At 37.5% G+C, this 13,019-nt stretch overlaps 1 protein-coding gene across 6 annotated transcripts in view; it reads right to left on the bottom strand.

The window, feature by feature from the left end:
- MCTP1 (multiple C2 and transmembrane domain containing 1) overlaps positions 1-13,019 on the bottom strand; it is a 296,095-nt gene that overhangs the window by 177,805 nt on the left and 105,271 nt on the right. For all 6 annotated transcript variants that reach the window (XM_068927903.1, XM_068927902.1, XM_068927900.1 and 3 more), the window contains exon 2: positions 2,122-2,236. In XM_068927903.1, the coding sequence (XP_068784004.1) occupies positions 2,122-2,182 (61 nt within the window). In that variant the 5' untranslated portion in view covers positions 2,183-2,236. The remainder of the gene's footprint in view (positions 1-2,121; positions 2,237-13,019) is intronic.

The following is a 13,019-nucleotide window of genomic DNA, read 5'->3' as shown; positions in this document are numbered from 1 at the left end:
TCCCCAGCAGGGGCTGGGAGCCGGTGCCTACAGAAAAACCAGAACAGGACCAGTATACATGTCACCTCCCTTAACATTCTCCTGGACACCAGGAATTTGGAGCACAGATTGAAAGAGGATTTAGACAAAACTGAATTCCCAAATCAAACTCCTTCCTCTCATACTTTCCACTCAGCAGCTATCTAAACCCATTAAGTGCTGACCTGGTGACTGTGAAGCTCCCCAGACTCCAGGTTTGCAAATGTTTATAACTTCCTTGCCCCGAGCAGCTCTGAGAGAAAGGGAAAACGAACAGGGACACAATGCAGGGCGTCCAGTCATGAGCGGATGGGTCCTAGCTTAGGGTCTCCGTATAAGGTACTGTTTCTGGAAGGAAGGTCCTGGAAGCACAGTCTCAACTCTGAGTTTTGGCAGCCTAACCACTTGGGAACGCAGGAGCTCATCTGCAGCTCCTCAGCTGGCCTAAGGAGTCTTCTGCACTTCTACCTAGGGACAATTTTGGAAAGACGGCAATGTGCGTTCTCCCTTCCTGACACACTTACAGTGGCTTGTTAAAACATTCTCTTGATTGCTGAGGAGGAGGGCTGAGCTTTTTCAAGAGCAGTAAGAAATTCAGAAAGGGAGCAGTTTCAAAAGCAAAACTAGTACTTGCTCAGTACTTGGAAAGAAGGTTGTAGATGTCTACCACCCAAAGAGAATTGCAGGCTCCTAAACAGAGGGACAAGTACACAATCCAACTCTACTTGCCTAGGCTTCAGGACTAACAGGCACTGAAAAAAACATCCCTCTTGTGGCATTTCCTCCTGGGTATTTTGAAGTTTTCCTTGCTGCTCGACTGGCAGGTTTGTGGATTGACCTTTTAAAGTGCTTAACATTTTATATAGCACCTAGTGTTTAATTCAGACCCTTGGATTCCACCTCAAGGGGCATATCTCTTATCCTTTGTTGATTCTAGGCTTAGACTCCGGTGTTATTAATAAAACAGTGCTTTACCTCACATACGAATCATCACACTTACGATCACGTTTTTATTCGCTTTTAAATAACATGAATGGTGAATATAAATGAATTACAACACCTGTCATTCAGAAACCGGGCAAGTTTCATGGATGTGTCTCTAGATCATAAAGCAAAAACATTTGGGTATCTATTTTTAATTAACGTCAGGCAAAGCTTGCTAGGATATCAATGTATCTATAGCAAGATCATAATAATTATTCTTGCAATAGTGAATATGTTAAAATTTCAGTTTCGGAGGCATAAATACGGAGTAGTTTCCCACTAATGTAAAAGGTACTCCAGGTTTTTACTAGTGTATTTGAGATCTGAACTGAGCCAAGTAACTCTACCAAGTTAGCCTTGAAAAGTTCTGTACAATACTATTTTTTACAGTTAAAATTCTACTATGGCTCCTTCTCTCTCACAAGGAATATATTACAGCAAATCCAAAACAGGCTGTAAGTCAGATTTATCATGCTCAGCTTGCAGCTCAGGAAATGGATTACTGACTGATCTACTTCTAAATACAAGCTGCAGTTGCATATACAAAATGACTAAGACTGCCAGCTGTGTTCCTGTGGGTCAAAACACCCTTTAGGAATCCTTTCCGAGTCTAAACTACGGCGTGCAGTACACATTTTAGTGCAAACTATAAAATGCCAGTCTGTGACCAGCAAATTGACCAACAGGTAATGACTGAACTCGTCGAACATTTTACTGGTTGGTTGTTTTTGTAAACAGACCTCCATTATTTATCATTTAAGCAGTCAAGTAACAAAATCAGTAACTAGCAAGGCAGTAAAAATCTGTTCGGTTAATCTATCACACCTTTCTTACATTGAAGCGTTCCAAAAAGATAGTCAAATCAGCTAACAGATGAAACGAAGCAGTGTTAGCTAAATCTCACTAACTCTCCTACGTGGGTTTAGGTGGCCTTAGTTCCTTTTACTTCATGCTTCTGAGAGAATCTCTACATAATTTTAAGAAGAGTTTAACTAATACAGCTAATGGTGCAAATTTTAAGTATCTCAGTGTAACTTTAATTAATATCCTCATATAAATTTAATCAACAAACAGACAACTTGCCAAATACTAAGGCAATGTTTACCAGCACACCCTTACCTCCACGATCCCGTGCTGCTAAATTCTGTCCTCTTCTTAAAGTAATGTCCAACTGGTACATACCGGGATCCGCAGACGGAAAATCTGCATTACTAGTTCCAACTGAATTTGTTCTCTAGAGAGAAGGAAAAAAAAAAAATCCAGTTACTAACGTTCCTAAAAGTTTCAGGTAAAGTGTATTTTTTCCTCCACTATTCGCATTCTGTTGAATTTAAGACACAGTCTTAATCCATTCCTCCATCTCAAAACAAATACCCAAACACCAAAAAACACAAGCGTGTCTTCAGCACAACCACCCCTGAGCACTGAATCCACTAGTTCACGTGCCCCAGCCACACGCTCCAGGTCTGCTGCGGTGGAACCAGAAAGGCAAAACCAACCTAGAGCTTACAGTATTATTTGGACTAGTAATTACTTACCTATACCCTCAAACCCTGTATTTAGCAGTAATAATGTAGGCTTGAACAAACATCTATCTCTCTTCTGACTGTCCTTAAACGCATTATGGTTTTGCCGGTCCCTGGATTACTTTGTAAAATGTGTTTTTTTCTAGAGAGTTATGAGGGAAATTGGAAAAAAAAAAAAAACAAAACAAAACATGAAGTCATTAAACGCAGTTGTAGCTCTTCATTTGTAATCTGTGCCTTCTTTGTTTGAGCAAATGGTTCTCGTTTGCCAGGACCAAGGTAAGACTCCTGAGGCAGTTATTTGCATAAGCTCTAACATGAAAAATAAATAAAAGAAAAGGCAGAAAGAAAGAACTCTCTGGACTGCATTAATGTAACCAGACTTCTGTTCCAAATAACTAAGTAAAGAAATTAAATTTCCTGGTACACTTACAAACTTTTGGAAAATAGGTCTTAGTACATGCCTTGGTAAGTGCCTTCTAAATATAGTTGTTACTTGAAACATCGTATTTAATTTTAAAACTAGAATGGCTCTGTCTATTATGCATTCGCAGTAAGGACAGAAACTTCATATACTATGCACACGTAGCACCACTATCATTTTTCCGGTGATGACAAGAATTTTTAAAACTAGCGCTATCAATATTTTATTATATGAGTAATTATGTGATTATTTATGTGATTTTATTATGTGTTTATTATTTATTATGTGATAGTCTTCTAGAAGGGGGTGCGGGGGAAGCAGTGTGACAGTGTTATCTCTGAGAAGAGCACAGCTACCTCAGTGCTGCAACACTCCAACAAGAAACTTTTGTTGCCATTTCTCTTCCTGTCCCTCCCCCTTTTTTAAGGGTAATAATAAATCTAAAGGATGAATAAAATCACAAAATAAAGCAAATTTAACACATGCTTTAAGTCTTGTATGCCAGAGTCGCGACCCTGAGCCTAGCATATTACCTTCTGTTGCATCACACGCTGCTGGCCAAGCCACAGACAGACATGCTCATCAGTTCCACAGAAATGAACTTTCTCACTGCACTTCAGAAAGAATGATCTGATGAGCTTGGATATTTTCTTTTTCTTTTTTTTTTGGGGGGGGGGGGTTGGTGACGGTTGAGGAAGTCCCTCAGTATTTGTCTTCCAATTTTGTGGTACCTCAGTCCTTTTAAGTAACTGTTTAAGTTTGAAATTATCAACAGAGCTTATGAGATTCTCACAGAAGTCACCCACAGCCACCTTCTAAATAACTGCCTCCTCACTCTTCATCTTGCCTTTTTTTTTCTCTCTCTCTCTCTAATGTACTGACCCCAAAAAGATACAAGGCAGACAATAAGGGAAACTGAAATCCATCTGCCCCACCCCAGTCCTACAGTGCTTATACTCTTATCTAGTACAGCCAGAAATCAGGCAGGCTCACACCGCTCTGAGACTCAGCCTCACCCTAGGCCCAGGAACAGCGCATCAGGGTATTGTGGAAGAAGAAACTTGGGTTTGGAAGTAAATAATGAGCACCAAGATTTTCCGTCCCCTTTCTGGCTCTTCTACGGGAGCTTGCAAATACAAAAGAAAAAACCATGATCTCACCCCACATTTACCATCTCCTCCTCAATTCTTTCCCATGGTACTCCAACCTCTCTTCCTCTTCTAGTTATAACAGAAGCTCTACATGAAAACGTATGGTTTAAACGGTTGCATGTTTCTCTCCCTTCTCCCCTTTCTCACCTCCTTTTCAGTGTCCTTCCTTTCTTTTTTCTTGCAATGAAACTTGACTTTCTATTTTTAATTTTGGCGGTAATTATTCAGTGTTACTCAAGGCAGCTAAAAACACCTCAGGTAAGCAACGTTAACAAACCCACAGAACACACACAGCTATACAAAGGAAATAAAGAAATAGATATTAACTGTCCACTAAACATTAGAAAGTCAAACCAGTATTTCTGCATCAGAAAAGCATTTGGAATACATAATTTAAACAGAGGTTGTCATAATGAATACAACTGTCAAAGAATCATTTTCAACCACCCTTCAAATTAACATTTAACTATTAAAGTGTCAACCAGCAAAAAGTAATAACACGACACTTTTATGCGTTCTGCAGCAATGGAGCTAAAGTTAGAAAACTCTGAACAAGAAATGTAAAGAGTGTACAAAGCCTACAATAGCCCTAAGCATGCAATAGTTTCAAAAATACATTTGCTTAACTGTCAGTTCTACCTAATCACGTGAAGAAAAATACATTCTCTCTATCCAGGAAATACTCATCACAACCAGAAGTTGGTGTGACCCACAACACCGTTTCATACTGGCTGTTACAGGATGATTAACACCCAGTCTTCAGACAAAAGTAAGCTCACAAAAGGAGATCCCAGCTTCATTTTCAGTGTCTCCACACAAGGTCTTGAACATTATTTTATTAACTCTTTTAACAAAAATGTTGAGATTCTAGGTGAAAAGTACAAAGGCAATTAGCCACTATTTCATATAAGTCAAATCTTTTGTGGGAAGGTGAGGTCTGAATTTATGTCTTTGAATTATTTTTATTAGTGGTCTGTTATTATTTTACTTTAAAATATACTTCTTAGTGAAATTATGTCTAAATTTTAGACTCTACAATCCTCCATAAAATCCATATTAATTTAGTTTAAAGGAAATTTTTTATTCGTTACAACAAACACTATCCCTGAAGTCGCTATATTGACAGTATTCTGTTCAAAGTTCACTGTAGATAGTGCTTTTTGACAGAGAGCTTAAACAACTCTCATCATGATGAAGATGCTCCACATGAAGAAGGTCAAGATAGAGATCTCAATAACCATACTCCTTCTCAGCTCTGCTCTCATGTTTAATAGATATTATAGTAACTCCCTTGGGAGGTTCTCTTACCGAATAGCATGAGCAACAGGTTTTTTCACTTTAGGTGACACCTCCATGGTAAGTTTTACAATATTCTAGATTTAACATAAATGAATCTGCAGTAACAACTCATGACTGACTCATGATATGTTAAGCGGATGCTCTAATGTGCCTAGAAAATATGCAATGTGGTCGAGCTTAACTGAACAGAGAGCGTGCACTGGCCACACTTTCGATGACCTCTTTAAGTGGCACTCCTCCTTTAGGCATGTCTTTCAAGATATTCCTATTATACAAACTCATCTGAAAGAAGACTGTTTCCAATAGCTTAAAGCCAGGAAGCAGAAATAAGCCATTTTTCAGCTCAGTTGCAATTCAGCCCAACAGCACTTAGTCAGCTGGTTTATTAGCTCTAAGGCAGTTGAACTCTGTTACATTAGAGGGCTACATAGCACAGGCCCATGATGGACAACGTACGTTTTTTCGTATAACAATTATCAATAAACTAGAATTGGTAACTTTTACATAGAAAAAACTCAATACTGTATTATAAGACTAAAAATCAAATACAGCATTAACACATACAAGCATACTCATCATTAAGCTAAACAGTTAGTTTAAAAACACAAAATAAGATGTTTGACTAAAGTTTAGTAATTTACTGAAACAACAGTCATTCTGGAGACATAAAACACAGTAGGGAGCTCAGGAAGAATATGCTCTTGCCCAACTCTTGCTTTGCTGCCACGCTAAAGGCCATACAAAGTACCACGCTAAACAATCTGAGCACCTTAGCATAAAGAAAGGCTCTGTACTGATTTTTTTATATACAAATTGTTATCATTCAAGGAAATGAAATTGGTCATTGATCTTCTAATGCTCAGAAGGTTCTGCTATCTAAGCTGACACGATGTCCAAGATATTTTCAAAATGAGTATTAAAGATTTTGATTTTTTTTTTTTAATTTAGTAGCATCTCCCATTTCTATGGGATATAAAGGAAAAAAAATTTGAATCTTCTCCAGAGAATTTCTAGAGCACCTGGAAACTCAGGCTACAGTTGTACAAAGACATTGTGGACTGCTAAATCCTTTGAGATCCCCTGAAGTGAAAAACTAGGTAAATACTTTCACCTCTGTTTTCCACACAATGAGAGACCCTTCGCTGTATGATCCCGATTTAACAGTTTAATGACTAGATGAACAGCATTTTTACAGCTAAACATCTAGATTATGTAAAGAGGCTGTAAACTAGCTAAATGGTATGTCGTGCCAGTAGCTGCTGCAGTAATAAAGCCAAACAGCTGTGCAATTTTATGGTAAGTCCAGTATTTCTACCGTGCCAAGCATTTACTGGTCAGAGTGCAGTTTCAGCTCAACATGGAAGAAAAATGAGGCCGTCTGCATTTGATGGGATTACTAAAATCACCACCATTCCCACATGATATCATGTTCATAGTTTGTTAAAAGAAACACTATGAAAGAAAAACCCAGTGAATCTGATGCTGGTCACTATGGCATTACCAAAGCCAAACCCATTGGTCAGACTATCACTTTACAGTTAGTACAAGATCTCAATAAGTCCCGCTCTTCGTCTCTCTTCTTACAAACCCCATCACAGGGAATTCAAGTTTACTCATTAAACTACTACCTACTCTATATTGAGAGGGTCTAAAGATTAGTAACCTTTTTTGTCATTGAAAACTGTCATGGCCTTTTTAGATGGCCATGAATGCTGACATTCTTCTTCAAAGCTCCCAGTATTTCTAATAGTTCATCATCTAAACCAGCCTGAGAAGTGAAAGGCTTTGCCATTATCCTAAAACTTATATACCACTCATTAGTATGACTCTGCTCCAGAAATTCAGAGGATATCAGAGATTCAAGGACATCTCTGTTGCAGAAACTGATTAGCATCTCAGAGGAACAGGTTCTAAATTTTGATTTTGCTTTTTTCAGTGCCAACACTGTAAATAGCTGACAGAATTTAAAAAACAAATAAATGAATAAGTTTATGCTGGTAATACACTCTCCCTTTCAAAAAGGGGGAAAAGAACTTTACCAATACAGCCCAAAAATAAATTTTTCCTACACTTAAAAATCTATTTTGGAAAAGCATTATGAACTAGGATTGCCTGCATATTCACACAGAAGTCATTTAAGCAACAGGTTAGTTATGCTGAATTGCTGTTGCATTTCAGTATTCTGCCAGAACACAGTGACAAGATAAGTAAAAAGCACTTAGTTTTTCCAACTTAAGACAGAGGCATCAATGTGAAAACGTAGATACAGACACCCAAGCAAGACTTGGAAAAGAAGTATCTTCAAATAACTAAAATTCTCCAGAGTCATGGCTTGACATAGGTGGACATTTCCTTTGGTAGACAAAGGAAAAAGAAAATGTAACAGGAGTCACATAAAAGGAGTGATAATGGAAACTGAAGATCTGGCCCCACTGACTGTTCACGTGCTCGGATCTTTGTCAGGAATTGACATGGTCAAATAAATGGCATTCCTTTCATACCATAGATGAAATTTAATTGATGTTCTGTAAGAAGAAAACAGTGCAGCATCAATAACCAAGAGCTCATCGCATGGCATAAAAAAAATAACCAGCTTTTGAAAAGACAAAACTATCAAAATATTTGAAGTAGTGTAAACCCCTATTGAAGACCGCTTATGCAGAGTTTTCCGCTCCAGCTACTGCCTGGCTCAAATCGATTTTTTTCAGGTATTTTTATTTGTCCAAACTTCACATCCAACCAGGCAGGTTCTTCTGGAAACACCTGCTTGCAAGCTGAGGAAAGGAATTTGAAAATTCTGAACATTCAAATGCTTTTCCACTCCTTTCAACATCTTGTACAACTAATGAGAACAGACTGTGCTCCATCGGTGTGATGATATTGCCAAATGATAAGCTATTTCTAATTGCCCTGAAAGTACTTACATATCTAAATTAGAGTTATGATGATCATGTCCTAAACAACACTTTGTAGTGTGCTAGTGTTCTGGTTGATGGTGAGTCAGTAAAAGTTGAGGAACTTCTGAAGTAAAAAGAACTATACCCCTTTTCATCTCATCCAATCTACTCTTTCTATTCCATAAATAAATAAGCAGTTGTAAAAAGTGAGTCCATTTCAATACAAATATACAAGAGCATTCTGGGATTTTAAATATTATTGGAAACGTGCAGAGAGTATTAGCAGCATTTTATATTTTCTGACTAACCACATATGTGCTTCAGATGGAACCTGCTACTGTTGAAGACTGTCACATAGCAGATGTTTCCCCTAGGTATGATATGACTGTTCATAACTAATATGTAAAGCCTCTACTGCGGTTGTCAAGATTTTCATTTGGATAAAATGTACTGATGAACTATAAAGTCAGATTTTGCATTTCTGCTCTTTATCATATAACGACAACAATGTCGCATACGCACTGTCTGAAATCTGTCTCAGTTATGAAAGAATTATAAATTTAAGATCATTTCTGCAGAATATAAACATTACTTAATTTAGTGCCACATCATACACATACACATTTATACGTCGATATCCTGAATATTACTAGTTTATAACTCCAGGACATACACCGGGGAGTTAGGGTAACTGTGTACCATGCCCCGCCTCCTCTTTCCTGTGAAAAGGCTACGTGTGAAAGGGCTATTGAAGAAGAGGTTAAAGAAAATCCTTAAGAATCAAATACCAACACTCACCATTTATATATTCAGAAGAACTGGAATATTTTTATTGTGTAGTCTGTACTAATTGCTGTTTGAGTTTGTTTGAAAGCAGCAAAAAAAGCAAACCGGTTACTTTCAACAGCTTGCTAGATTTTCTTTTGCAAACCCAAGAAATAGATGCACAGATAACAGTAAAAGATGCAAGCATATCAACATTTTTAAAGGTTTGGTCTACAAAAGTACACTTCAAATTACTCATTTCAGTCAAAGCACTAACCCAGACTGGCAGCAAAGGAAAGCAAGCCACTACTGGTATTCACAAAAGCAATCAGAAGAGATTCAACCAGGTTCACAAACAGAAGGAAAGCCTCCCTTGCCACTGCATGGGCCTTTTCAGAAGTTGGTTGCTGAAGCTGAAGGGAGGGATAGGTTGTATATATTTCCCTTCTGAATAACATTACAGGGGAGATGAGGAATAAACTCAATAGATATGCTAAATAAATGAATGCACTTTTTATTCAGCATATCTGATTAAAACTTCAGATTAGCACAACGGCTAGGGCATTCTTGCTTTCTCTTAGAAAAACCTTTTGTGACATAGAAGGAAACAATCTACTATGTTTATAATCAAATCGCCATTTATCTTCTCCAAAAGATATCTACGTTTCCAAGTCACACTTTTGCCTATTCAACAGCAACCTACACAAAGCATTCAACAAAAATAGTCCTAATCCTGCAAATGCGTATCCAGACATACATATTTGAATATAAGCCAAACACACAGGACTATCACCACCCTATTTCTTCACAGCCCTGAGCTCTTAGGCTGTTACTTCTGTGAAAATTAACATTGTGAACTACTATTTCAAAAAAACAATGCAAGAACAAGAATTTACTTACAACATGGTTGTCAAATCTAGTATAATTGGAAGAAAACATTTCTTAAAAATATTATCAAAATGGTCTTGCCATTACTACCTATAAGATTCAGGTGTTTATTCATGCAAACTTGAAAGCTAAGTCCATAGAAAAATATTTTTTCCTGACTTTATTTTCTGGCACCCAGGCCACAAAACATCTGACTTTAGTTCAATTACTAAGAAAATGTCAAAACTGTATTCTACATGGCCTCTAATACTACCTTGAGATAAGCACGGACCTTTTTTGGCACTTTTCCTCTTTGCAACAAATAGACAAGATGCCGATCAGGCAGAGCTTTCAAAAGAAAAAACAGGGCTTTTTTTTTTCTTCTTCTTTTTTTTTTTTTTTTTTTTTTTTACTCTTTCAAGGTTTTTCTTAAAAAAAAAAAAAGAACAAAATAAATTGAGGAAATTCTCTCAAGACATTTGTAACTGATCTTGATTTACAAAATAACTTGTTTTTCAGTAGTGCAGGTATAAACCACCAAGAACTCTTTTTGGCATGTTCCCAGTACAGAACCATTCCGGTTAAACCAGTATTATCTGAATGTACTAACAGCATCTTTTCAGAAGCATCTTTCCTTGCCGCATGGAAACTAGTAACTGTACTGAAGAAAGCCACTGAATATAAATACAGTATCAAAAATACAATTACTCATCAGGAACTCTGCTTGAATGGAGCAAAGAATTTGCAAGCAGCAACTATAATTGAGATCACTTTGATTTGATCTGAAGAAAACGCTTCCAAAATTGGAAACTAAATTCATCTTAAACCACATTCAGATCAAGTCTACCCTCAAAAATATAGAATATTAAGATTCTTCATTACAGACGCTTCCAAAGTCTCTAAACAAGACATTAACCTTCCTTGTTCTTTTAATTACACTTTCTTGTATGATGCTTAACAGTCTTTATACATGCTGGATACAGAAAAGCTTTCCATAGTAAAACCTCTAAACCCAGTAATAGTTAAACCTAAGTGGTGCAATAAGTAATGGCTTAACTTGCAACAAAGAGATCCCTAGATATTATTTAAAACAAACAAACAAACAAACTTGTAGTGAGAAGGACCTAAATCACCTGGTGACATTGAAAAAAAAAATCTCTGTTATTTTATGTCTTTAAAGAACATGTTAACTATTCCAGGCAGACATCTGCCTTCAAGTCTGCATGGAGGATAAACTAGTTGACCTTTGAAAGTCCCTCCTAACCTTATTATCTGTATTTTGTTTAGGCAGATTGCCCAAAGAGATGTTCATATTTTTGACAGTCTCAACATCTGCCCAATTCATTGCTAAAATGTTAGGAGCACAGTTCTAAGCAAGTAACTTTTTCCATTGCTCCAATTAAGCTTTGCTATTACTCCGAGAAGATGATGCCATGTTCTCTTAGGATGATGGTATCTCTGGCTGAGGGACTGGAACAGTCTGACATCCACAGTTAAAAGCACATCCTTCATATGGCTGCATTCTCTTTTTTTCCTCTTTTACAAATCGTAGTCCCAATCTACTTTTCCAAGTCCAGACTTTCATGCTCAAGTCTGTTTACATACATTTATGCACGTTATTTTTTTTACTAAACAATCCACAACCTAACAGCTAATATTGTCCATGCAACCTCCTAAACTCGGCAGAGACGCCTACTACATAATCACTTGTAACAGAATGAGATGCAAAGTAATGACTGCATATGCATTTTCTGCAGTCATCTATCCAACTAGACAGGCAAGCATCTTGGAGGCTGAGAACCTTAGTCTGCCTGGAAGGTGCCAATTAAGAAGTAATTTAATGTTTCCGATTTTGGACATGATGAAAAGTAGCCTTCCGTACTAGAAATATGCATAATACTGCAACGCTGAACAGTCTGCAAAAAGCTATTACTAAAGTCATACTTTCTTCCTATCTACTGCAAAGCCTACAACTCTTAAATGATACTTTAGGATATTCCTCCACTTGTCATTACTGAGTAAACAACTGTTTAAGTATAAGAAAAAATTAATGGATGCTTTGAGTTAGGAGCTACAATGGCCAAGAACGTCAAAATTAACATTTGTGTTATTGATGATCCACAATGGAGAACTCCACACCAGGAATGACTGATACTGAAACATGGTATTACTGGTCCATGATACTAGAGATTTCAGTTCTTTCCAAAGTGAGGATTTTCAAATTTCTAGGCATGGATTTACCGCTCAGACCTTTCCAGAGCTTAATGGAGGCCTCAGTGATTGAAGCCAGCTGGTATAGTCATTTTGTGGCCCTCAGAAGTAGTTGGGGATGGCAGAAGTAGCATGTGCCAGGGTGAACAGCTAGCCTGCAAGATGAGAAAAAGTTGTAGCCAGTTCAGAAGCACCATTATAGGTCTACTGTTCTTTAACCCCATCCTAATAAATACACAGGGGCAAACTCTACTGTGGAGTGGGATATAGTTTGTAAGGAAAAGCAGCCTTGGTGCTTTTCCGGCACAAGAGCAGGAGTATGCCCAGTTCTCCAACAGTAAAAACCACTGTTCCCTGGTCCATATCTAATGCTAAAAAAGCAAGCCTAATCTTTCAAAAAATTGGCAAACTGCTCACAACATTTCAGTTCCGTTACTGACTGACATAAGATGACAAAAGGGAGAAAGTAATCTGGTCTGAAGTTCTCAGAAGTGTCCTAAAACCCTGTCTAAATTGAGATCGCACAACATAAACCCCTTAAGACTCTGTTGGGATCTTCTACTGATGTATCAAATATTAGAGGGGAAGAAATATCTATTCAAAAGGAAGAAAAGACAAAACTCAATTTCTTACCGACTTCCTAAGTAAAAATGAATCCTTTATAAGCAGCAGTATGCACCACAGAGCACAAGTGTTCTGCAGTGGACATATCTGGTTCGGGGCCGGCATCACCAAAACCAGATAAAACGGAAAAGTCCTTTTCAGTGAGCATTACTTTGCCTTTCTGGCACTTTCAGAAAACAACGGGATAACTCCTAGCCTCCAGAATAAACCCCTACTGTCATAAATTATTAATCAAGGGCCAGAGAAAATGAAA

Source organism: Struthio camelus, chromosome Z (genome assembly GCF_040807025.1).
Source record: "Struthio camelus isolate bStrCam1 chromosome Z, bStrCam1.hap1, whole genome shotgun sequence".
NCBI lineage: Eukaryota > Metazoa > Chordata > Aves > Struthioniformes > Struthionidae > Struthio > Struthio camelus.
The sequence above is the reverse complement of the archived record's forward strand: the minus strand, read 5'-3'. Positions and strand labels throughout refer to the sequence as shown.